The sequence below is a fragment of the Rutidosis leptorrhynchoides genome, chromosome 9, assembly GCF_046630445.1.
Source record: "Rutidosis leptorrhynchoides isolate AG116_Rl617_1_P2 chromosome 9, CSIRO_AGI_Rlap_v1, whole genome shotgun sequence".
NCBI lineage: Eukaryota > Viridiplantae > Streptophyta > Magnoliopsida > Asterales > Asteraceae > Rutidosis > Rutidosis leptorrhynchoides.
Window position 1 is genome coordinate 66,560,961 of NC_092341.1, and position 27,105 is coordinate 66,588,065.

At 36.1% G+C, this 27,105-nt stretch overlaps 1 protein-coding gene across 2 annotated transcripts; it reads left to right on the top strand.

Moving 5' to 3' along the window:
• Nucleotides 1-555: 555 nt before the first annotated feature.
• Nucleotides 556-25,948, top strand: LOC139866880 (agamous-like MADS-box protein AP1). 2 transcript variants are annotated; one of them, XM_071855174.1, is made up of 8 exons: nt 556-862; nt 24,262-24,346; nt 24,454-24,518; nt 24,639-24,738; nt 25,124-25,165; nt 25,298-25,339; nt 25,427-25,506; nt 25,597-25,948. In XM_071855174.1, exons 1-8 carry the CDS (start codon nt 678-680, stop codon nt 25,718-25,720), a joined length of 723 nt encoding a protein of 240 aa, XP_071711275.1. In that variant the 5' UTR covers nt 556-677; the 3' UTR covers nt 25,721-25,948. The 2 variants fall into 2 exon arrangements, with proteins under 2 accessions (XP_071711275.1, XP_071711276.1); XM_071855175.1 differs by having other exon boundaries at nt 557-862; nt 24,268-24,346.
• The last annotated feature ends 1,157 nt before the right edge of the window (nt 25,949-27,105 follow it).

A 27,105-nucleotide genomic window follows, 5' to 3' on the forward strand; every position in this document is an offset into this window, starting at 1 on the left:
TTATGATTTTAATAAACTATAAGTCATAAACTTTGTTTGGCAAAATAAGAAAGTAGAGCTTATAGAAAAAAGAAGCTCTACATAAAGAAGCTCTTGAAACTAGCTTTTGAAGATAAGAAGAGCTTATGAGAGATAAATTTACTAATATACCCTTTATTATATTACTTAGGGAATTGATATATCCACCATCCAAATTACTTTTTCCACCAAATGTATGCATTATTAAGTTGTAGTACAGTACAACTTACTAATGCACAGTTTATGGTGGAAGAAGTAATTTGGATGGTAGATATATCAATTCCCCTTTACTAAACACTTATAAAACACAATAAGCTCCAGCTTTAAGCTTCAAAATAAACTCTAGCTCCAGCTCTAGCAATAAAGTTATGTAGCTACAGACTCTAACTCTATTGCTTTCGTGCAAACATATCCTTATAGTCTTTCTACTATTTTAACAACCACGGGTTATTATTATTAGTAAAAAAAAGTAGAGTATTTTACAATATAATAATAAATGAATAAATAAATAAATAATCTGTAAACAAATAAACAACATCTTGTGTGGCTGAAGTACAACTACATAAATATAAAGTATGTGTTTGTGAGAGAGATACATACATATATAGAGATAGAGATTAGGATTTCAAGAGATCATCATATATCATCGGAGAAATAAAATGGGTCGGGGAAGGGTGACGTTGAAGAGAATAGAAAACAAAATTAACAGACAGGTGACTTTTTCAAAACGTCGTTCAGGTTTGTTGAAAAAAGCTCATGAGATCTCCGTTTTATGCGATGCTGACGTGGCTCTCATCGTCTTCTCCACCAAAGGAAAGCTCTGCGAGTACTCTACTAATTCCTCGTACGTTTTCAATTACTTTTTTCCATCTTTTAAATGATTTTGATTTCATATATATATATATATAATAAGGAGTATATGCAACCGGAAACTTATCAAGTTCATGCACGCTTCTATGTTTTTATTCGTTCTATTCTATAAAATCGAAATGATAGTTTTTTTTAATGTTGTTTGAATTTAATGCAAGTTACGCTTTTTCGTGTTGCTGAAAGTGAGGATTTGGGACTTTTTCCGTCTTCTTAATTTGATTTAGTTGTAGATGGATTTTTTTTTTTTAACAACAGCTGTTATGATTTATTTTTGTAATTAACTGGTATAACAGTGATACAATTTGTAAAAAGTCAAGTGAAACACTGGATCCTAAGATCCTAAGATCCTTTAGTATAAAGCAGTAATGTTGGATATATTTTGTGGTGGATATATAAAAAGTGTGTTATGTATCATCACCCAATTTGACTCTTGTTTCTTTTGTTTTTGGTTAATTAGATATTTTGGGTATCATTTTACTAACATAATTCTTAATTATTTACTTATTATAATATATTTCTTAATTCATAATTCTCAAATATTACTATTAATAATCTCTAAGTGTTTAAAGTAGACTTTAAGATGAATAACAGTAAGTATTTGTCACGTTTTAAATGAGGTAGATAATCATGTCTTGCCTTAAGGGCATAATTAAGATAGTGGAAATTAACTCTTTTGTACCGTTCGGGTAAAATCTTTAAATAGGGACAAGATTGACGGATAGGTTCATAAGCCCGATTTGAGTGGAAAGTAATCGTCTTTTTCTGTTGCGTAGTGTGGTTGCCCTTGTGATGTAGCGGTGTTTTAAGGTGGTTAGGCTCGTTTATATATTCTCATTTGGATTTGTTATTGGTCGTGTCATTGATGTGTCACTTTTGTTTAGATTGTGTTGATTTAGGTCTGTTGGGTTAGTTTGTTTTATTCTCTCTGTTTCATGAATTTTTTCGTGTATCGATGTAAATAAAATGTTACATGTTACCGGCACTAGAATTTTATAGGGTATATAGCCTACAATGGAATAAAAGTGAAAGTATATTGCATGTTTGTAGCTTTAACCTTAAAGTTTAAGACATACACTAATATTTTATTGGGTATATAACTTATAATAAATTTAAAGTGATAGCATATAACATATTTGTAATTTAACCCTAATCTAAATTCTTTACTTTAGGGATTATCCGTTAATTATATAATAACTATCCATCCTTTGTAGAATTGTGGGGAGTATTATTCTATGTGAACCTTGTCCATCGATCAAATACTATTCATTGAATTTAGTTTGGTGCTTTCCTTTAAAAAAATCTTGCAATTGGTGATAATAACACACTTGACAAGTCATTCAACAATCGTTAAAACAACATAGTGAATGGTTACCGCGTTTTTAAGTGTTCAAGAGGTTTCGAGTTCGAGTCTCTTTTAAAAATTTCATAAAGCAATTTGCTTTACCGTCAGTTATGAATTTCTTGCAAATGGTAGGATCTGCCCATATCTAGCGAGGTTCCGTCGGGGGTTTTTCTTAGCTGTAATATTTCGAGGTTTCCTCCTAACGGGTGTGGTAGTGTGCATAACTTGCGACTTTCTGGATATGATCGGGTGAGCGGCTAATGGCCCTAGTCAGTGACCCTAATTCATTTGTTTCAAAAATAAAGGGTTAATGTAGTTATGTTAAATGTCCAAACTTGATGATCAGTTTAGTCCACATAGCTAAACCAGACCGTTTTGCTTTTATACTTGTAGTTGAGATTTATATAAATAAGGATATTAACCAAAACACTCATTATTCTAACGAAATACAACGATTCGCCTTAAAAAAATTGCCAGGACCCTTGGGAGTTTGGCTTACGACTATGTGAACTCCGGGTCGCATGGTGCTCTTGCGACCTTGCCACTGGGTGCGACCGGGCAAGATCGGAAATTTTAGATCGCAAAAACTTTTGATTCGTAGCACGTATTTAAAACCATTTATTTAAAGTATGTTTTTTTAGATCTATTGTTTTTATTAAAACCAAATTCCCAGTTTTTATTCAAAAAGCCGCATATTGCGAGTTGCGAATTATGTACAAATGTGTGATTTTTGAGTTGTGTAATGTAGTTCAAATTGTTTGAGGGAATTCGTTTAGTTTTAGTCAATAATGGTGAAGGATTAAACGAATCACAAATTAGAATGTTATATAGCAACTTTTGAGTGGTCAAAGTGCGTTTAAAAGTCAAAATCAACGAAAAATGAAAAAAATGAAGGTCTTAAAAGCCGAATTTTAAAATTTTTTGGACAAATTGAAATGTCCCGTTCTTATTGATTAAAAACGTTCCATATTAATTGATTTCGTTGCGAGGTTTTGACCTCTATATGAGACGTTTTTCAAAGACTGCATTCATTTTTAAACAAACCATAACCTTTATTTCATCAATAAAGGTTTAAAAAGCTTTACGTAGATTATCAAATAATGATAATCTAATATATCCTGTTTACACACGACCATTACATAATGGTTTACAATACAAATATGTTACAACACAATAAGTTTCTTGAATGCAGTTTTTACACAATATCATACAAGCATGGACTCCAAATCTTGTCCTTATTTAAGTATGCGACAGCGGAAGCTCTTAATAATCACCTGAGAATAAACATGCTTAAAACGTCAACAAAAATGTTGGTGAGTTATAGGTTTAACCTATATATATCAAATCGTAACAATAGACCACAAGATTTCATATTTCAATACACATCCCATACATAGAGATAAAAATCATTCATATGGTGAACACCTGGTAACCGACAATAACAAGATGCATATATAAGAATATCCCCATCATTCCGGGACACCCTTCGGATATGATATAAATTTCGAAGTACTAAAGCATCCGGTACTTTGGATGGGGTTTGTTAGGCCCAATAGATCTATCTTTAGGATTCGCGTCAATTAGGGTGTCTGTTCCCTAATTCTTAGATTACCAGACTTAATAAAAAGGGGCATATTCGATTTCGATAATTCAACCATAGAATGTAGTTTCATGTACTTGTGTCTATTTTGTAAATTATTTATAAAACCTGCATGTATTCTCATCCCAAAAATATTAGATTTTAAAAGTGGGACTATAACTCACTTTCACAGATTTTTACTTCGTCGGGAAGTAAGACTTGGCCACTGGTTGATTCACGAACCTATAACAATATATACATATATATCAAAGTATGTTCAAAATATATTTACAACACTTTTAATATATTTTGATGTTTTAAGTTTATTAAGTCAGCTGTCCTCGTTAGTAACCTACAACTAGTTGTCCACAGTTAGATGTACAGAAATAAATCGATAAATATTATCTTGAATCAATCCACGACCCAGTGTATACGTATCTCAGTATTGATCACAACTCAAACTATATATATTTTGGAATCAACCTCAACCCTGTATAGCTAACTCCAACATTCACATATAGAGTGTCTATGGTTGTTCCGAAATATATATAGATGTGTCGACATGATAGGTCGAAACATTGTATACGTGTCTATGGTATCTCAAGATTACATAATATACAATACAAGTTGATTAAGTTATGGTTGGAATAGATTTGTTACCAATTTTCACGTAGTTAAAATGAGAAAAATTATCCAATCTTGTTTTACCCATAACTTCTTCATTTTAAATCCGTTTTGAGTGAATCAAATTGCTATGGTTTCATATTGAACTCTATTTTATGAATCTAAACAAAAAAATTATAGGTTTCTAGTCGGAAAAATAAGTTACAAGTCGTTTTTGTAAAGGTAGTCATTTCAGTCGAAAGAACGACGTCTAGATGACCATTTTAGAAAACATACTTCCACTTTGAGTTTAACCATAATTTTTGGATATAGTTTCATGTTCATAATAAAAATCATTTTCTCAGAATAACAACTTTTAAATCAAAGTTTATCATAGTTTTTAATTAACTAACCCAAAACAGCCCGCGGTGTTACTACGACGGCGTAAATCCGGTTTTACGGTGTTTTTCGTGTTTCCAGGTTTTAAATCATTAAGTTAGCATATCATATAGATATAGAACATGTGTTTAGTTGATTTTAAAAGTCAAGTTAGAAGGATTAACTTTTGTTTGCGAACAAGTTTAGAATTAACTAAACTATGTTCTAGTGATTACAAGTTTAAACCTTCGAATAAGATAGCTTTATATGTATGAATCGAATGATGTTATGAACATCATTACTACCTTAAGTTCCTTGGATGAACCTACTGGAAAAGAGAAAAATGGATCTAGCTTCAATGGATCCTTGGATGGCTCAAAGTTCTTGAAGCAAAATCATGACACGAAAACAAGTTCAAGTAAGATCATCACTTGAAATAAGATTGTTATAGTTATAGAAATTGAACCAAAGTTTGAATATGATTATTACCTTGTATTAGAATGATAACCTACTGTAAGAAACAAAGATTTCTTGAGGTTGGATGATCACCTTACAAGATTGGAAGTGAGCTAGCAAACTTGAAAGTATTCTTGATTTTATGAAACTAGAACTTTTGGAATTTATGAAGAACACTTAGAACTTGAAGATAGAACTTGAGAGAGTTCAATTAGATGAATAAAATTGAAGAATGAAAGTGTTTGTAGGTGTTTTTGGTCGTTGGTGTATGGATTAGATATAAAGGATATGTAATTTTGTTTTCATGTAAATAAGTCATGAATGATTACTCATATTTTTGTAATCTTATGAGATATTTCATGCTAGTTGCCAAATGATGGTTCCCACATGTGTTAGGTGACTCACATGGGCTGCTAAGAGCTGATCATTGGAGTGTATATACCAATAGTACATACATCTAAAAGCTGTGTATTGTACGAGTACGAATACGGGTGCATACGAGTAGAATTGTTGATGAAACTGAACGAGAATGTAATTGTAAGCATTTTTGTTAAGTAGAAGTATTTTGATAAGTGTATTGAAGTCTTTCAAAAGTGTATAAATACATATTAAAACACTACATGTATATACATTTTAACTTAGTCGTTAAGTCATCGTTAGTCGTTACATGTAAGTGTTGTTTTGAAACCTTTAGGTTAACGATCTTGTTAAATGTTGTTAACCCAATGTTTATAATAACAAAAGATATTTTAAATTATTATATTATCATGATATTATGATGTACGAATATCTCTTAATATGATATATATACATTAAATGTCGTTACAACGATAAACGTTACATATATGTCTCGTTTCAAAATCATTAAGTTAGTAGTCTTGTTTTTACATATGTAGTTCATTGTTAATATAATTAATGATATGTTTAATTATCATAATATCATGTTAACTATATATATAACCATATATATGTCATCATATAGTTTTTTTACAAGTTTTAACGTTCGTGAATCACCGGTCAACTTGGGTGGTCAATTGTCTATATGAAACATATTTCAATTAATCAAGTCTTAACAAGTTTGATTGCTTAACATGTTGGAAACATTTAATCATGTAAACATCAATCTCAATTAATATATATAAACATGGAAAAGTTCGGGTCACTACAGTACCTACCCGTTAAATAAATTTCGTCCCGAAATTTTAAGCTGTTGAAGGTGTTGACGAATCTTCTGGAAATAGATGCGGGTATTTATTCTTCATCTGATCTTCACGCTCCCAGGTGAACTCGGGTCCTCTACGAGCATTCCATCGAACCTTAACAATTGGTATCTTGTTTTGCTTAAGTCTTTTAACCTCACGATCCATTATTTCGACGGGTTCTTCGATGAATTGGAGTTTTTCGTTGATTTGGATTTCATCTAACGGAATAGTGAGATCTTCTTTAGCAAAACATTTCTTCAAATTCGAGACGTGGAAAGTGTTATGTACAGCCGCGAGTTGTTGAGGTAACTCAAGTTGGTAAGCTACTGGTCCGACACGATCAATAATCTTGAATGGTCCAATATACCTTGGATTTAATTTCCCTCGTTTACCAAATCGAACAACGCCTTTCCAAGGTGAAACTTTAAGCATGACCATCTCTCCAATTTCAAATTCTATATCTTTTCTTTTAATGTCAGCGTAGCTCTTTTGTCGACTTTGGGCGGTTTTCAACCGTTGTTGAATTTGGATGATCTTCTCAGTAGTTTCTTGTATAATCTCCGGACCCGTAATCTGTCTATCCCCCACCTCACTCCAACAAATCGGAGACCTGCACTTTCTACCATAAAGTGCTTCAAACGGCGCCATCTCAATGCTTGAATGGTAGCTGTTGTTGTAGGAAAATTCTGCTAACGGTAGATGTCGATCCCAACTGTTTCCGAAATCAATAACACATGCTCGTAGCATGTCTTCAAGCGTTTGTATCGTCCTTTCGCTCTGCCCATCAGTTTGTGGATGATAGGCAGTACTCATGTCTAGACGAGTTCCTAATGCTTGCTGTAATGTCTGCCAGAATCTTGAAATAAATCTGCCATCCCTATCAGAGATAATAGAGATTGGTATTCCATGTCTGGAGACGACTTCCTTCAAATACAGTCGTGCTAACTTCTCCATCTTGTCATCTTCTCTTATTGGTAGGAAGTGTGCTGATTTGGTGAGACGATCAACTATTACCCAAATAGTATCAAAACCACTTGCAGTCCTTGGCAATTTAGTGATGAAATCCATGGTAATGTTTTCCCATTTCCATTCCGGGATTTCGGGTTGTTGAAGTAGACCTGATGGTTTCTGATGCTCAGCTTTGACCTTAGAACACGTCAAACATTCTCCTACGTATTTAGCAACATCGGCTTTCATACCCGGCTACCAAAAATGTTTCTTGAGATCCTTGTACATCTTCCCCGTTCCAGGATGTATTGAGTATCTGGTTTTATGAGCTTCTCTAAGTATCATTTCTCTCATATCTCCAAATTTTGGTACCCAAATCCTTTCAGCCCTATACCGGGTTCCGTCTTCCCGAATATTAAGATGCTTCTCCGATCCTTTGGGTATTTCATCCTTTAAATTTCCCTCTTTTAAAACTCCTTGTTGCGCCTCCTTTATTTGAGTAGTAATGTTATTATGAATCATTATATTCATAGATTTTACTCGAATGGGTTCTCTATCCTTCCTGCTCAAGGCATCGGCTACCACATTTGCCTTCCCCGGGTGGTAACGAATCTCAAAATCGTAATCATTCAATAATTCAATCCACCTACGCTGCCTCATATTCAGTTGTTTCTGATTAAATATGTGTTGAAGACTTTTGTGGTCGGTATATATAATACTTTTGACCCCATATAAGTAGTGCCTCCAAGTCTTTAATGCAAAAACAACCGCGCCTAATTCCAAATCATGCGTCGTATAATTTTGTTCGTGAATCTTCAATTGTCTAGACGCATAAGCAATCACCTTCGTTCGTTGCATTAATACACAACCGAGACCTTGCTTTGATGCGTCACAATAAATCACAAAATCATCATTCCCTTCAGGCAATGACAATATAGGTGCCGTAGTTAGCTTTTTCTTCAATAACTGAAACGCTTTCTCTTGTTCATCATTCCATTCAAATTTCTTCCCTTTATGCGTTAATGCAGTCAAGGGTTTTGCTATTCTGGAAAAGTCTTGGATGAACCTTCTGTAGTAACCAGCTAGTCCTAAAAACTGGCGTATGTGTTTCGGAGTTTTCGGGGTTTCCCACTTTTCAACAGTTTCTATCTTTGCCGGATCCACCTTAATACCTTCTTTGTTCACTATGTGACCGAGGAATTGAACTTCTTCCAACCAAAATGCACACTTTGAAAACTTAGCGTACAATTCTTCCTTCCTCAATACTTCTAACACCTTTCTCAAATGTTCACCGTGTTCTTGGTCATTCTTTGAGTAAATAAGTATGTCATCAATGAAAACAATGACAAACTTGTCAAGGTATGGTCCACACACTCGGTTCATAAGGTCCATGAACACAGCTGGTGCATTAGTTAAACCAAACGGCATGACCATAAACTCGTAATGACCGTAACGTGTTCTGAAAGCAGTCTTTGGAATATCATCTTCTTTCACCCGCATTTGATGATACCCGGAACGTAAGTCAATCTTTGAATAAACAGACGAGCCTTGTAGTTGATCAAATAAGTCGTCGATTCTCGGTAGTGGGTAGCGGTTCTTGATGGTAAGTTTGTTCAACTCTCGGTAGTCGATACACAACCTGAATGTACCATCTTTCTTCTTGACAAACAAAACAGGAGCTCCCCACGGTGATGTGCTTGGTCGAATGAAACCACGCTCTAAAAGTTCTTGTAATTGGCTTTGCAGTTCTTTCATCTCGCTGGGTGCGAGTCTGTAAGGAGCACGAGCTATTGGTGCAGCTCCTGGTACAAGATCTATTTGAAATTCAACGGATCGATGTGGGGGTAATCCCGGTAATTCTTTCGGAAATACATCGGGAAATTCTTTTGCAATGGGAACATCATTGATGCTCTTTTCTTCAGTTTGTACTTTCTCGACGTGTGCTAGAACAGCATAGCAACCTTTTCTTATTAGTTTTTGTGCCTTCAAATTACTAATAAGATGTAGCTTCGTGTTGCCCTTTTCTCCGTACACCATTAAGGGTTTTCCTTTTTCTCGTATAATGCGAATTGCATTTTTGTAACAAACGATCTCTGCTTTCACTTCTTTCAACCAGTCCATACCGATTATCACATCAAAACTCCCTAACTCTACTGGTATCAAATCAATCTTAAATGTTTCGCTAACCAGTTTAATTTCTCGATTCCGACATATATTATCTGCTGAAATTAATTTACCATTTGCTAATTCGAGTAAAAATTTACTATCCAAAGGCGTCAATGGACAACTTAATTTAGCACAAAAATCTCTACTCATATAGCTTCTATCCGCACCCGAATCAAATAAAACGTAAGCAGATTTATTGTCAATAAGAAACGTACCCGTAACAAGCTCCGGGTCTTCCTGTGCCTCTACCGCATTAATATTGAAAACTCTTCCACGGCCTTGTCCATTCGTGTTCTCCTGGTTCGGGCAATTTCTAATAATGTGGCCTGGTTTTCCACATTTATAACAAACTACATTGGCATAACTTGCTCCGACACTACTTGCTCCGCCATTACTCGTTCCGACACCATTTGTTCCTTTCGTTCTATTAACCCCTGGTCCGTAGACCTCACACTTCACCGCGCTATGACCATTTCTTTTACACTTGTTGCAAAATTTGGTGCAGAACCCCGAGTGATTCTTTTCACACCTTTGGCATAGTTGCTTCTGATTGTTGTTGTTGTTGCGGTTATTATTGTTGTTGGGATGATTGTTGTAGTTGCTGTTGTTGTTGTTGTTGTTGTTGTTGGGCCGTTTATTGTAGTTGCGATTGATGTTGCGATTGTTGGGATAATTGTTGCGATTATTGTTGTAATTGCTGTTGTTGTTGTATTGGTGATTCTTATCACCGTTTTCCTCCCACTTTCTTTTGACTTGCTTCACATTGGCCTCTTCAGCAGTCTGTTCTTTAATTCTTTCTTCAATCTGGTTCACTAGTTTGTGAGCCATTCTACATGCCTGTTGTATGGAGGCGGGCTCGTGTGAACTTATATCTTCTTGGATTCTTTCCGGTAATCCTTTCACAAACGCGTCGATCTTCTCTTCCTCATCTTCGAATGCTCCCGGACACAATAGGCACAATTCTGTGAATCGTCTTTCGTACGTGGTAATATCAAATCCTTGGGTTCGTAACCCTCTAAGTTCTGTCTTGAGCTTATTGACCTCGGTTCTGGGACGGTACTTCTCGTTCATCAAGTGCTTGAATGCTGACCACGGTAGTGCGTACGCATCATCTTGTCCCACTTGCTCTAGATAGGTATTCCACCATGTTAACGCAGAACCTGTGAAGGTATGCGTAGCGTACTTCACTTTGTCCTCTTCAGTACACTTACTTATGGCAAACACCGATTCAACCTTCTCGGTCCACCGTTTCAATCCGATCGGTCCTTCGGTTCCATCAAATTCTAAAGGTTTGCAGGCAGTGAATTCTTTGTAGGTGCATCCTACACGATTTCCTGTACTGCTAGATCCAAGGTTATTGTTGGTATGTAGCGCAGCCTGTACTGCGGCTATGTTTGAAGCTAGAAAAGTACGGAATTCCTCTTCATTCATATTCACGGTGTGTCGAGTAGTCGGTGCCATTTCCTTCAAAATAGTTAAATGGAACAAGTTAATCATACAGAATATTAAGAGTAGTTAATAGTATTTCGTAGCATAATATGAACTCATTTATAAAAGCTTTTTCTTCATATTAGCGTTTTATAAGTTTAAATTCGGGTAGTACCTACCCGTTAAGTTCATACTTAGTAGCTAATATACAATTCAACTACTACAATTCTATATGAAAAACTGATTATAATAATATTTCGCGTTCAAACTTTTATACAATATTTTACAAACTTACAATACCGCTTATTTTACATAAAGCATGAAATATAGCACACAATAACTTTGATACAAGATAGTTGTGAAGACAATTCTAGCTAGTACACAAGTCGCTCAGCAAAGGCAATAAAGACACGTAATTCATACGTCCAGAAACAAGTCATGCATTCTAGTTTTACTAGGACTACTTCCCATCCTTGGTCTTGTGCAACATAACCGTTATGGCCGTTGATAAGACAGCGTGTTGTAACGTCATCAAAGGGATGAGGGTTACGTAATGTCCAACAGTCCCGTAATAATCTAAAAACCTCATTTCTTACCCCAATTACCGACTCCGTCACTTGTGGAAACGTTTTGTTTAATAGTTGTAGCCCGATGTTCTTGTTCTCACTTTGGTGAGAAGCGAACATTACTAATCCGTAAGCATAACATGCTTCTTTATGTTGCATGTTAGCCGCTTTTTCTAAATCACGAAGTCCAATATTCGGATATATTGAGTCAAAATAATTTCTTAACCCGTTGCGTAAAATAGCATTTGGGTTCCCCGCAATATATGCGTCAAAGTAAACACATCGTAACTTATGGGTTTCCCAATGTGATATCCCCCATCTTTCAAACGAAAGTCTCTTATAAACCAAGACATTCTTGGAACGTTCTTCGAATGTCTTACAAACTGATCTCGCCTTAAATAGTTGTGCCGAGGAATTCTGGCCGACTCTAGACAAGATTTCATCAATCATGTCTCCGGGTAGGTCTCTTAAAATATTGGGTTGTCTATCCATTTTGTGTTTTTAAACTGTAAAATAGACAAGAGTTAGATTCATAAAAAAAAATACTTATTAATACAAGCAATTTTTACATATATCATAAAGCATAAGAACACTATATTCCATATATTACACCACACGAATACAACTATCTTATTCCGACTCGCTCGTTTCTTCTTCTTCGGTTTTGGTTCGTTTTGCCAAGTTTCTAGGGATATATGATGTTCCCCTAATACGAACCGTCGTTGTCCACATTGGTTTAGAAAAACCTGGTGGTTTAGAGGTTCCCGGGTCATTGTTACAACTTAAGGACTTCGGGGGTTGACGATACATATAAAGTTCATCGGGGTTGGAATTAGATTTCTCTATTTTTATGCCCTTTTCCTTATTATTTTCTTTTGCCTTTTTAAATTCAGTTGGGGTAATTTCTATAACATCATCGGAATTCTCGTCGGAATCCGATTCATCGGAGAATTGGTAATCCTCCCAATATTTTGCTTCCTTGGCGGAAACACCATTGACCATAATTAACCTTGGTCGGTTGGTTGAGGATTTTCGTTTACTTAACCGTTTTATTATTTCCCCCACCGGTTCTATTTCTTCATCCGGTTCCGATTCTTCTTCCGGTTCCGATTCTTCTTCCGGTTCCGACTCTTCTTCCGGTTCCTCTTCGGGAACTTGTGAATCAGTCCACAAATCATTCCAATTTACATTTGACTCTTCATTATTATTAGGTGAGTCAATGGGACTTGTTCTAGAGGTAGACATCTATCACATAATATCAAACACGTTAAGAGATTAATATATCACATAATATTCATATGTTAAAAATATATAGTTTCCAACAAAAATGTTAAGCAATCATTTTTAAAGAAAACACGGTCGAAGTCCAGACTCACTAATGCATCCTAACAAACTCGATAAGACACACTAATGCAAATTTTCTGGTTCTCTAAGACCAACGCTCTGATACCAACTGAAATGTCCCGTTCTTATTGATTAAAAACGTTCCATATTAATTGATTTCGTTGCGAGGTTTTGACCTCTATATGAGACGTTTTTCAAAGACTGCATTCATTTTTAAACAAACCATAACCTTTATTTCATCAATAAAGGTTTAAAAAGCTTTACGTAGATTATCAAATAATGATAATCTAATATATCCTGTTTACACACGACCATTACATAATGGTTTACAATACAAATATGTTACAACACAATAAGTTTCTTGAATGCAGTTTTTACACAATATCATACAAGCATGGACTCCAAATCTTGTCCTTATTTAAGTATGCGACAGCGGAAGCTCTTAATAATCACCTGAGAATAAACATGCTTAAAACGTCAACAAAAATGTTGGTGAGTTATAGGTTTAACCTATATATATCAAATCGTAACAATAGACCACAAGATTTCATATTTCAATACACATCCCATACATAGAGATAAAAATCATTCATATGGTGAACACCTGGTAACCGACAATAACAAGATGCATATATAAGAATATCCCCATCATTCCGGGACACCCTTCGGATATGATATAAATTTCGAAGTACTAAAGCATCCGGTACTTTGGATGGGGTTTGTTAGGCCCAATAGATCTATCTTTAGGATTCGCGTCAATTAGGGTGTCTGTTCCCTAATTCTTAGATTACCAGACTTAATAAAAAGGGGCATATTCGATTTCGATAATTCAACCATAGAATGTAGTTTCATGTACTTGTGTCTATTTTGTAAATTATTTATAAAACCTGCATGTATTCTCATCCCAAAAATATTAGATTTTAAAAGTGGGACTATAACTCACTTTCACAGATTTTTACTTCGTCGGGAAGTAAGACTTGGCCACTGGTTGATTCACGAACCTATAACAATATATACATATATATCAAAGTATGTTCAAAATATATTTACAACACTTTTAATATATTTTGATGTTTTAAGTTTATTAAGTCAGCTGTCCTCGTTAGTAACCTACAACTAGTTGTCCACAGTTAGATGTACAGAAATAAATCGATAAATATTATCTTGAATCAATCCACGACCCAGTGTATACGTATCTCAGTATTGATCACAACTCAAACTATATATATTTTGGAATCAACCTCAACCCTGTATAGCTAACTCCAACATTCACATATAGAGTGTCTATGGTTGTTCCGAAATATATATAGATGTGTCGACATGATAGGTCGAAACATTGTATACGTGTCTATGGTATCTCAAGATTACATAATATACAATACAAGTTGATTAAGTTATGGTTGGAATAGATTTGTTACCAATTTTCACGTAGTTAAAATGAGAAAAATTATCCAATCTTGTTTTACCCATAACTTCTTCATTTTAAATCCGTTTTGAGTGAATCAAATTGCTATGGTTTCATATTGAACTCTATTTTATGAATCTAAACAAAAAAATTATAGGTTTCTAGTCGGAAAAATAAGTTACAAGTCGTTTTTGTAAAGGTAGTCATTTCAGTCGAAAGAACGACGTCTAGATGACCATTTTAGAAAACATACTTCCACTTTGAGTTTAACCATAATTTTTGGATATAGTTTCATGTTCATAATAAAAATCATTTTCTCAGAATAACAACTTTTAAATCAAAGTTTATCATAGTTTTTAATTAACTAACCCAAAACAGCCCGCGGTGTTACTACGACGGCGTAAATCCGGTTTTACGGTGTTTTTCGTGTTTCCAGGTTTTAAATCATTAAGTTAGCATATCATATAGATATAGAACATGTGTTTAGTTGATTTTAAAAGTCAAGTTAGAAGGATTAACTTTTGTTTGTGAACAAGTTTAGAATTAACTAAACTATGTTCTAGTGATTACAAGTTTAAACCTTCGAATAAGATAGCTTTATATGTATGAATCGAATGATGTTATGAACATCATTACTACCTTAAGTTCCTTGGATGAACCTACTGGAAAAGAGAAAAATGGATCTAGCTTCAATGGATCCTTGGATGGCTCAAAGTTCTTGAAGCAAAATCATGACACGAAAACAAGTTCAAGTAAGATCATCACTTGAAATAAGATTGTTATAGTTATAGAAATTGAACCAAAGTTTGAATATGATTATTACCTTGTATTAGAATGATAACCTACTGTAAGAAACAAAGATTTCTTGAGGTTGGATGATCACCTTACAAGATTGGAAGTGAGCTAGCAAACTTGAAAGTATTCTTGATTTTATGAAACTAGAACTTTTGGAATTTATGAAGAACACTTAGAACTTGAAGATAGAACTTGAGAGAGTTCAATTAGATGAATAAAATTGAAGAATGAAAGTGTTTGTAGGTGTTTTTGGTCGTTGGTGTATGGATTAGATATAAAGGATATGTAATTTTGTTTTCATGTAAATAAGTCATGAATGATTACTCATATTTTTGTAATCTTATGAGATATTTCATGCTAGTTGCCAAATGATGGTTCCCACATGTGTTAGGTGACTCACATGGGCTGCTAAGAGCTGATCATTGGAGTGTATATACCAATAGTACATACATCTAAAAGCTGTGTATTGTACGAGTACGAATACGGGTGCATACGAGTAGAATTGTTGATGAAACTGAACGAGAATGTAATTGTAAGCATTTTTGTTAAGTAGAAGTATTTTGATAAGTGTATTGAAGTCTTTCAAAAGTGTATAAATACATATTAAAACACTACATGTATATACATTTTAACTTAGTCGTTAAGTCATCGTTAGTCGTTACATGTAAGTGTTGTTTTGAAACCTTTAGGTTAACGATCTTGTTAAATGTTGTTAACCCAATGTTTATAATAACAAAAGATATTTTAAATTATTATATTATCATGATATTATGATGTACGAATATCTCTTAATATGATATATATACATTAAATGTCGTTACAACGATAAACGTTACATATATGTCTCGTTTCAAAATCATTAAGTTAGTAGTCTTGTTTTTACATATGTAGTTCATTGTTAATATAATTAATGATATGTTTAATTATCATAATATCATGTTAACTATATATATAACCATATATATGTCATCATATAGTTTTTTTACAAGTTTTAACGTTCGTGAATCACCGGTCAACTTGGGTGGTCAATTGTCTATATGAAACATATTTCAATTAATCAAGTCTTAACAAGTTTGATTGCTTAACATGTTGGAAACATTTAATCATGTAAACATCAATCTCAATTAATATATATAAACATGGAAAAGTTCGGGTCACTACACAAATCGCCTTTGGTTGTTTGCCAACGGATAGATCTAGAAAAAATACACGCATCTGAAAAATGGTGGGTAAATTAGAGATACGAGTCATAAAGATATGACGTTTTAAAGTTTACAAGAAACTTTTTACAAAAAAAAACCAAGTTACAGGGCTCGCAAGACACCTTCCAACTTGCGGGGACGTTTTGGCAATTTTCTTTTTAATCTATTGACCAAAATGTCCATTTTTCAAACGAAATATGAGAATTCGCCCTCAAAAAAATAAAATTGTCAAAATGCCCTCGCAAGTCGCAAGATGAACCTTGCGACTTGACCTTTCAACTTGGTTCAATTTTTGTAACAAGTTTTGTAAACTTTAGAACGTCGTATCTGTTGGAAGGGAATATTGTTCTTGTTATTCATTGATTTTGTCATACGTACAATCAGAAGCATAAATAGATACAATAACCCTAAGCTAGATGTATGGGCTCGGCCCATATAATACAAGAGTGCTGGACTAGTCTAACATCCCCCCGCAGTGTGAGCGGGAGTGCTGCGGACGCTCAAGCTGGATCTGAACTCAGCAAAAAGTGCATATGGGAGTCCTTTGGTGAAGATATCTGCAAACTGGTACCTGGATGGGACACGTAAAACCCGGATCTGCTCTTGAGCAACTAAGTCACGAACAAAATGGATGTCAATCTCTATGTGTTTGGTTCGCTGATGTTGAACCGGATTGGATGACATGTAAACAGAGCTGATGTTATCACAGTAGACAAGTGTAGCTGTGGTGAGGGGGCAGTGAAGTTCCCGAAGGAGGTTGCGAAGCCAACAGGTTTCAGCAACAGCATTGGCAACCTCGCGATATTCTGCCTCTGCACTGGACCGAGAAGGAGTCACCTGTCGTTTCGAAGACCATGAAAGAAGATTGTTGCCGAGGAACACATAATAACCCGAGGTAGATCGCCGAGTAGTGGGGCAGCCGGCCCAGTCAGCATCGGAGTAAGCAACCAGTGAAGTGTGTGAAGACGAATATAGCTGAAGACCCAGATCTGTAGTACCCCGAATGTAACGTAAGATCCGCTTGAGAGCATGTAGATGTTGCTCGCGGGGATCATGCATGAAAACACAAATCTGCTGGACAGCATATGAGATGTCAGGCCTAGTGAAAGTTAAGTACTGAAGAGCACCTGCGAGACTGCGATACATAGTCGGATCAGTAACGGGCGGTCCGTGAGCAGTAAGCTTGGCTCCTGGCTCAACCGGAGTCCTGCAAGGCTGGCACGTAGTCATGTTAGCCCGTTCGAGAATCTCTAAGGCGTACTGTTTCTGTGATAGAAACATGCCAGAGGGAGTACGGCTGGTAGAGATTCTAAGAAAGTAATTCAGTGGACCCAGGTCAGTCATGGCAAACTCCTTATGTAAGGAATTGATGATCCGCTGAAGTAATCCTGTAGAAGAAGCTGTCAACACAATATCGTCAACATAAAGGAGAAGATAAGCAATGTCTGATCCCTGCCGATATATAAAAAGAGAAGTGTCACAACGACTTTGATAGAAACCCAGCTGCTGGCATATCCAGCGAAACGCTGAAACCATGCACGAGGGGCCTGTTTAAGGCCATATAAGGACTTCTGCAGAAGGCAGACATGGTCAGGGTGACGGGGATCTCGAAACCCGGGAGGCTGATGCATATAAACGGTCTCTGATAAGTTCCATGAAGGAAGGCGTTCTTGACATCTAGCTGATGTATGGGCCAATGTCGGGTAACAGCTATACTCAAGACAGTGCGTATAGTGGCCGATTTGACAACCGGGCTGAAAGTCTCATCACAATCAATGCCAACCTGCTGGCTGCGCCCGTTGGCAACAAGACAAGCCTTATACCTGCTTAAACTGCCATCTGCATTAAACTTGGGCTTAAATAACTACATGGAGCGAACTATGTTCGTGTCCGATGGGCGGGGCACAAGTTTCCAAGTACCGTTGTTAATTAAAGCATTGTATTCGTCAATCATAGCTTGTTTCCGGTTAGGGTCACGGAGGGCGTCTGGGTAGGTGCGCGGAATGGGTGAGGTGGTGGAAGTGTGTAAGTTAAGGCGGTCAACGGGTTTGGTGGTGCCAACCCGTGCGCGAGTGATCATGGGATGTGTGGAGATAGGAGGGGCAGTTGTGGCGGTAGTCTCAATATGAGGAGACTGAGTCTCATGTGGGATAGTGGGGGCGGTAGTCTCAATATGAGGAGACTGAGTTTCATGGTGCGGAGCGGGAGGGGTAGAGGGATTAGGAGAATCAGTGGAAGGGGATAAATGGAAAGATCGAGAGAAGAGGTTGGGCGGAGGGTCCAAGAACTCGTTGTTAGGTGGTTGAGTGGGTGTCATAGAACCGAAAGGAAAAGATGTCTCATCGAAGGTTACGTGGCGGGATATGATGATTTTGTTGGTGGCTAGGTCAAGACACCGGAATCCCCGTTGGTTGGTGGGATAACCGAGGAAGATGCATGGAGTAGAGCGGGGTGCGAGTTTATTAGTGGTGTTGAGATGGGGATAGCATAAGCAGCCAAAGACACAGAGGTTGTGATAGTTAGGTTTTTGATGGTAGAGGCGAGTGTGAGGGATTTCATGGCGGATGGCGGACGATGGTAATATGTTGAGGAGATACGCAGCCATGTGTAGGGCTTCAACCCAGTATGTTGGTGGTAAGTGAGCCTGAAAGAGAAGAGTTCGGATTAAATTTTTAATGGTGCGAAGCATGCGTTCGGATTTTCCGTTTTGTTGGGAGGTTTGAGTACAAGAAAAACGTAATTGAATGCCGTTATTTTTGAAAAGTTGGTGGAAGTTGTTATTGTCGAATTCACCCCCTTGATCACATTGAAAGGCTTTTATGTCATGTTTAAATTGTGTTTTTACAAAGGAACGAAACTGTACAAATATGTTAAATGCATCGGATTTACGACGTAAAGGAAAAACCCAAACATAATGAGAAAAATGATCAAGAAATATAATGTAATATATTAAACCGCTAAGACTAGCAACAGGAGATGTCCATAAATCGGATTGAATAATATCAAAAGCAGAACTAACAGTTGAACTAGAAACAAAAAATGGTAGTCTCACATGCTTGCCAAGTTGACATGCATGACAAAGCACGGGAGACGATGTTTTATTGCAGATGATGTCTTTATTTGAAATGAGTCTTCTAAGAGCATCATGCCCAGGGTGACCAAGACGTTGATGCCATGTGACAGGACTAGTGATGAAAGCGTGAGGAGGAGAGTGCGAGGCTGAAGTAGTAATCGGGTATAGTTCTCCAGTGCTATCACAACGGAGAAGGAGATGACGAGTCAGGTAATCCTTCACAGAAAAATCAAAAGGATCAAATTCAACGGAAACTTTATTATCACGAGTAAATTGGCGTACAAAAATTAAATTTTTTACAATATTAGGGGTGACAAGAACATTATGTAAGTGCAGAGGTTGGTGATGAGTAGGTAACAAGCTATGACCGGTGTTGGTGACGGGGATAGTGTTCCCGTTACCAACAGCAACTGACGGATACCTGCAATTATTAAAAACAGTACTAAGAGTATTAATGCTAGATGTTAGATGGGTGGACGCACCAGTATCCATGTGCTAACCCGCTGAACCGTAGTCTTGTAGTGTCATTGCACTGAATGCACTCGGTAAAATGGAATCTTGTGATTGCGTCCGTGGATCAACGATGAAGGAACTGTATGGAGCGGATGGTGTGGCATAGTAGGCTTGAGGCCCAGTAATCTGACCAGTAGCGGGCTGAACGTTGTTGGGCTGAATAGTAGTTGGGCCGTAATTGTTTGGCTGTCCAGAAGTAGCAGGTCCAAAGTAGAGTGGCTGTCGTGTAGTATTTGGGTCGAAAGACTAACCATTACCTGTTGGTCCAGTGAAAGTGGACTGAACACGATGGAAGCCTGGTGATGTATGTGAGGAAGCATACCTAGTCCGAGAAGTAGCTGCTTGGGCCAATTGGGCCTGTTGGGCCGCAATGATATTTAAAAGATGGGATCGACTTAAACCACCTGATCTATTATTTTGTGTACTGTTACCACTTCCGGATGAAGCACGTCGACCAGTCCCATGGTGTAAATACCTGCAACGATCAGCAAACCTATAATAACCCTTAGAATAATTCTGACATACTTCCGTTGAACCTGTGGAGACACGCGTCGACGGTGGGGCAGGCTGAGATGGAATGACCAAAGCCGAAGGGTGCGATGAGTTCGGTGATACATCAGAGGAAACCCGAATTTTCCTGTTCAATGCCATCTCCTCCATGACGAGCATGGAACGAGCCGTGTTGAGGTCGGGAAACGGTACACGATGAACGATGATATGATAGGCATGGGGATATTTGTCATTTAATCCATTAACGACATACATAACCAAATCGTTCTCTTTAATCTTTGAATCAAGGTTACGAAGATGAGTAGCTATACCTTCTATTTTACGAAAATATTCTTCAATGGAAGGATTACCTATATCGAGACCACGGAGTTCCGCATGAAGTTCCATGATCTTGGCTTGTTTGTTGTCGGAAAACACCTTCTCAAGAAAGGTCCATACAGCACGAGCATTAGCAGGTTTAGAATTTAACACACGCTCCAGGAGTGCTTCGGAGATCGTGAGGTATATCCATGATGATACAACCGCATCAGCCTTGTGCCAGTCGGGATCAGCGAGTTCTTCTGCTGTTGCGTCACAAAGAATAAGGCTGGAGACATCGAAACCGGTGCAATGAGCTGTGAACAATTTCTTCCAGTGTGTGTAATTTAGTTTTGCAAGATCTAGTTTAACGGGTATTAGATGATTTATGGAGGTTACGGTGTATATCTTATCGAACTTGTTTGGTGCCATTTATACAGTAGAGATCTGCAATAGATGAAGAAGAAGAGTTAGGCCGTAGCCGTATGAAAAGGTAGGGTTAGGAACCAGCGACTGATACCATGTTGGAAGGGAATATTGTTCTTGTTATTCATTGATTTTGTCATACGTACAATCAGAAGCATAAATAGATACAATAACCCTAAGCTAGATGTATGGGCTCGGCCCATATAATACAAGAGTGCTGGACTAGTCTAACAGTATCTTGGTCCATGTATCTCTGATTTAGGCACCATTTTTTTTCTAAAGTGTGATTTTTTTTCTAGATATATCCGTGGTGAAACAGTCGAAGGCGGTTTGTCCCAAAACAATTTTAAAATCCAGCTTCGAAGACCTTCAATTTTGTTGTTTTAATTTATTTTGACTTTTAAACACACTTTAACCGCTTGTAACTTGCTATAGAACAATCTAATTTTTGATCCGTTTAATTCTCTCCCATTATCGACTAAAAGTAAACAAATCCCTCCATTCAATTTGAAATATATTACATAACTCGAAAATCACATATTTATTCACAAACTCACAATATGCGGTCGCCTTTTATATAAAAATTGAGACTTCGGTTTTAATATAAACATATAGACCTCTAAAAAATACATACTATCAAAAAAAAATTACGGTGCTTAAATACGAGCTACGGATCAAAAATCTTTGCGATCTAAAAATTTTCGATAATGTCCGGTCGTGCCTCAGTTGCAAGATCGCAAGAGCATCTTGCGACCAGGAGTTATCAGGGTCGCAATCCCAAGTCGCAAGGGCATTTTGGAAATTAATATTTTTGTTAGGGTGAATTGTGATAGTACGTTAAAAAGGGCATATTGGTCAATAACTCATTTTACAAAACGATATGACGTTTCAAAGTTTACAAGTAACATTTTGCAAAAAATGAATCAAGTCGCAAGGTCCAAGTTGCAAAGCACCTTGCTACTTGGGAGAGCATTTTGCCAATTTTTAATATCTTGATCGTGACCAAACAAGTAATCTTAACACAAAAATTAAGATAGCACGCAAGACGGCTGCGACTTGTTATTTCACGTTATAATAATCTAAAGAAACCGAGTTCAACTACAACCAAAAAGCTAGTATAAAAGAGTCTAACTGATGGAAAAACACGATCGTGGCTAAACAATAATAATATGATAGATAGCTAATCCTTCTTGGATCAACTGTGACAATAAAAGTGAACCTTCTCGATTCAGGATAAAAGTGATTAAAACCTTCACGGCTTAAATCGAAACACAACCTTCTCGGTTGAACAATAAACCTTCACGGTTCAAAATTTTATTCAATATGAATAAACACAATAATAATCAAAATCATCTGAGTTACAAACAACTCATACGTTCACTATATATTGTTAACAAAGGTAACTAATAATTATAAAACTAGGAAACAAATAAAATATAATAGGAAAGAAAATAAATAAAAAACTAATTCTTGTCAAACAAAGATTTCATCTTATCTTTGCTTTCCTTGACTCCTACGGCTACAACTACCCTTGTCCACTTCTTGCTTCAAGCCCCACATTCAAACAGCCCAAAGAAGCCTCCAACCCATTAAAGCCAAAATCCAAATAAGAAGCAATTGTTGTTGGGCTAGGCTCAATTTGATCATACACGTATGCATCATTCTCCCCTTCTTCGAAAAGACTCGTCCTCGAGTCTAGATCATCATCACGTTCACCAACATGCGGGGACAAATCCGAAACATTAAAAGTGGCAGAAAAATCATAATGACGCTGGACCTCAATTTTGTATGTGTTGTCAATTTTTTCTAACACACAAAAAAAATCATCAACTATCTCGTCATCACTATCACGGGTGATGGGCAACACTAAAGAGTCACAGTGATGCTAACCCGGTCATTTTGCGCCTCTTCTTCTTCAGCCTCTTCCCCACCATCACTATCATAAATAGGTACGGTATCTTCAACCACACAAGATTCGTGAATGTACTCCATGTTAAAAACATGATCAACCGAAGCAACAAAGTTATCCGATTGAGCTTCTTCTAAAAATTTAGGATTTTCAAGCTTCATCTCTATATTACGCAAGAGATTTTGCATGTCTTCCAACTCTTGAATCTTGCGATTCAGTCTCTCTATCTCAGCTTGTTTAGCCATGTATGAAATCTGATACCAAATGATGGAAAAACACGATCGTGGCTAAACAATAATAATATGATAGATAGCTAATCCTTCTCGGATCAACTGTGACAATAAAAGTGAACCTTCTCGGTTCAGGATAAAAGTGATTAAAACCTTCACGGCTTAAATCGAAACACAACCTTCTCAGTTGAACAATAAACCTTCACGGTTCAAAATTTTATTCAATATGAATAAACACAGTAATAATCAAAATCATCTGAGTTACAAACAACTCATACGTTCGCTATATATTGTTAACAAAGGTAACTAATAATTATAAAACTAGGAAACAAATAAAATATAATAGGAAAGAAAATAAATAAAAAACTAATTCTTGTCAGATTTCATCTTATCTTTGCTTTCCTTGACTCCTACGGCTACAACTACCCTTGTCCACTTCTTGCTTCAAGCCCCACATTCAAACAGTCCAAAGAAGCCTCCAACCCATTAAAGCCAAAATCTAAATAAGAAGCAATTGTTGGGCTAGGCTCAATTTGATCATACACGTATGCATCACTAACTACTAGCTGGAAAATAGCAACAAACTAGATAAACATGAAATAAAGATAAACATTAGAAAGATTCTTTGTGCCTTGACCAAATCCATTTTTCCAGTTCTTTCCAACTTGTAATCTGCCAAAGTGGTGGGCGTCCAAGTGCAAAGGCCCAATAGCTGCTTCAATATTTTTTATTTTTTTTTTTTTTTTTTTTTTTTTTTGAGGGTAGTGATCATATTTCTATTGAAATCTGTCTTTGTCAATCTTTTGGGACATTTTTTTTTTTTTAAACGGCAATCTTTTGGAGTTTTGGGACATTTTCAATGGAAAAGTTGAATTTTTTTTTTTTTTTTTCAGTCACCTGGTGTAAAGATTTAAGTTAATTGTTATGATCACTGCTTTATTTCTCACTTTAGCACTTGCTTTGGTTGATTTGTCCTTAAATTCTTATAACACTTTTTTTAGCAACAGAATGGAACAGATACTTGAGAGGTACGAAAGATACTCGTATGCTGAGACGCCACATTCTGCAACTCATAACGAGCCACACGTACGTCACCTGTTTAATCTTCAAGTTCCTTTTTATGATATAAATAAATTAATATCCTGAAATTAAAATTCAAAGTCTGAACTGTATTTTTGACTACGTACATGTAGGGAAACTGGTCTATGGAACATGCCAAGCTTCAAGCTAGAATTGATCAGTTGCACAAGTCCCAAAGGTACTTGCAACAAATACTACAAATTAAAGATTTTAAATCTAATTACTTCATTTAAATTCTGTTATCGCAAACATTGCAAAAATATTGTTATTATTTATTATTTTTATATTATTATTATAGACATTTGAAGGGAGAAGAACTTGATTCTTTGAGCCTCAAAGAACTTCAAAATCTGGAACAGAAACTTGATACAGCTCTCAGAAACGTTAGGTTGAAAAAGGTATTGTTACTTAATTTGTTTTGCAGATACCATCTTCATTTATTCAAATTCAAATTATAAATTATAATTATAAATAAAAACTAATTTTAGTGAGACCTGCCGGTTCACAATGGCAGTCATGTAATTTTGCACCCCGTCAGATAAAACGGTCATTTGCCATTTTATTTTCGAATTTTTTAAAACAAATTTCCCCTTTCTATTACAACCTTTTTTTCACTTACTTTTTCATTCCTTTATTTGTGAATCATCCAATTAACTGATAACTAGCATACTTAAACCACCGACTGTTAATCGATCAAAACCACCTCGCAGCAAAGCGTGGGTCTATTTTCCTCGTTTAAACTGTAATTGTTCAAGTATTATACTGAGGTTTTGTAACATGCAGAACCATGTGATGCTTGAATCAATTTCGGAGCTCCAAAAGAAGGTATGTCGATATCTCGATTCATTAAAACACCATTTTTTGTTACTAATACATTATTCAAGTTTCTTTTTGTACCAACTTTTTTACAAGACAAAAATGATTGATTCATATGATCCACATATAATATAAATACAGGAAAAGGATATGCAGGATGAAAATAACATTCTCTCTAAGCAGGTACTCCTATGTTAATCTAGATTTTTCGTTGCTAGTTTTAATTATTCGACTGAAAACTTCTATTATTTACGACTTAAATTTAAATAGATCAAGGAAACAGAGAATGAATTTGAGCAGCAAACGAATGAAATGATGCCCTCGTTAAATTTGGCCATTGTAAACAACTGGTAACATTACTTTTCGTTAAATTTTTGTCAAGAAGCATAACCGTAAATTGAAACTTAACTGGCCTTAACATATAGTTACAACATACGCAGTGATACTAATTATCAAGCAGCAGATGATGGTGAAGTAGAAGAAACATGTCCTAGACAAGGTCAACCGTGTACGGTCATGCCGCCATGGATGATTCAGCATATGAATAAGCAAACATTATCTTAAATTTTGTTTTCTGTTCGTAATGATATATGGACATGGATATTTCATTCAGCGATGTATGAATGACATCTATGTTGATCGATCGGCACATGGTTTGTGAGATGAGAAAATAGATGTCAAGAGTACCTACATGAAAGGTTTTTGTTGTTGTATATATGATATGACGTGTATCAAAATATGGATGTTGACATGCTTATTTTGCAGTTTTAAAGTTGTGTTCTTATAGTTTAATTATTAGTTTTTCTAATGTATGTTTTCCTGACACTATCAAGCCATAAAAGTAATTATTTATGATTTTCATTACTAATACTCCGTATAATTTCTTGAATTTGGTTAATTTATAAACTTCAGGTTAATTCATCAAGAAAATGATCAACATACATAGATCATTTATTTGTGGTTTCAGCTGTGATCAACTTTACAGATAATTTATACTCCCCTGTTGTTAGAAAATTAACAGGAACCGACTTGCGGGTATACTATTTTGAAGAGTCTCAAGATTTAAACGAGCCAAAGTTTGGAAACCCAAAGAACAAAACGAAGCTGGAAGTTTATGGAAGTTGGAATTTTACCACCTGGTCTATTAGCTTTTTATGGACGGGTGATGATATATACACAACCAATTTCCGGATAGGTGAGGAATAGGATTATCAAGAAAAAAAATAGAGATTGTTTAGATGTACCCATTTTTTCTTCAGGTTGTATTTTTTTTCTTTTCTTAAAGAGAGATCTCCATGAATGAAAGTGTATTATTTATCAATTTTGCAAGTCATACAAGCAATTTTTGTTTTATAATCTCCCTTATGATCGAGTATTAGGAACTGGCGAGTATTATTGTGCTGATTAGAAGAAGAACTGGACCTTCTTGGATTCCCTTGATGTAGGAACCGGCAACGCTGATCAAACCTGCAATACCCATTGGAAAAATTACGACGTATCTCAGGCTGTGGAGTTTGATTGGCGTGCGAAGGTGTCGATTGAGCAATAAGCCAATGGACTGGAGGAGTTTGGTTGTCTGTCAGATGTCTTCCGATTCAGTCTGTTGGCATTCATCTCTTCCATCAAAAGCATGGAGCAAACCGTATCAAAATCAGGGAATGGTTGTCGATGAATGATGATGTGGGAAGCGTGTGGATACTTGTCATTCAAACCATTAACTGCATACATGACAAGATCAGTGGACCCCAAGTTTTTAAGAAGCAGCAATCTTGTCTATTTTTCAAAAATACTCTTTTAACAGTTTGATTCCTGATATCCAATCCGCGTAGTTCCGCATTCGATTCCATGGTTTTTGATAACTTATTGTCTTTATTTATTTATTTTTTTTTTCAAGAAACACCCATGCTTCGGGCTGTAGCAGGCTCGTTATTAAGAACACATTTAAGGAG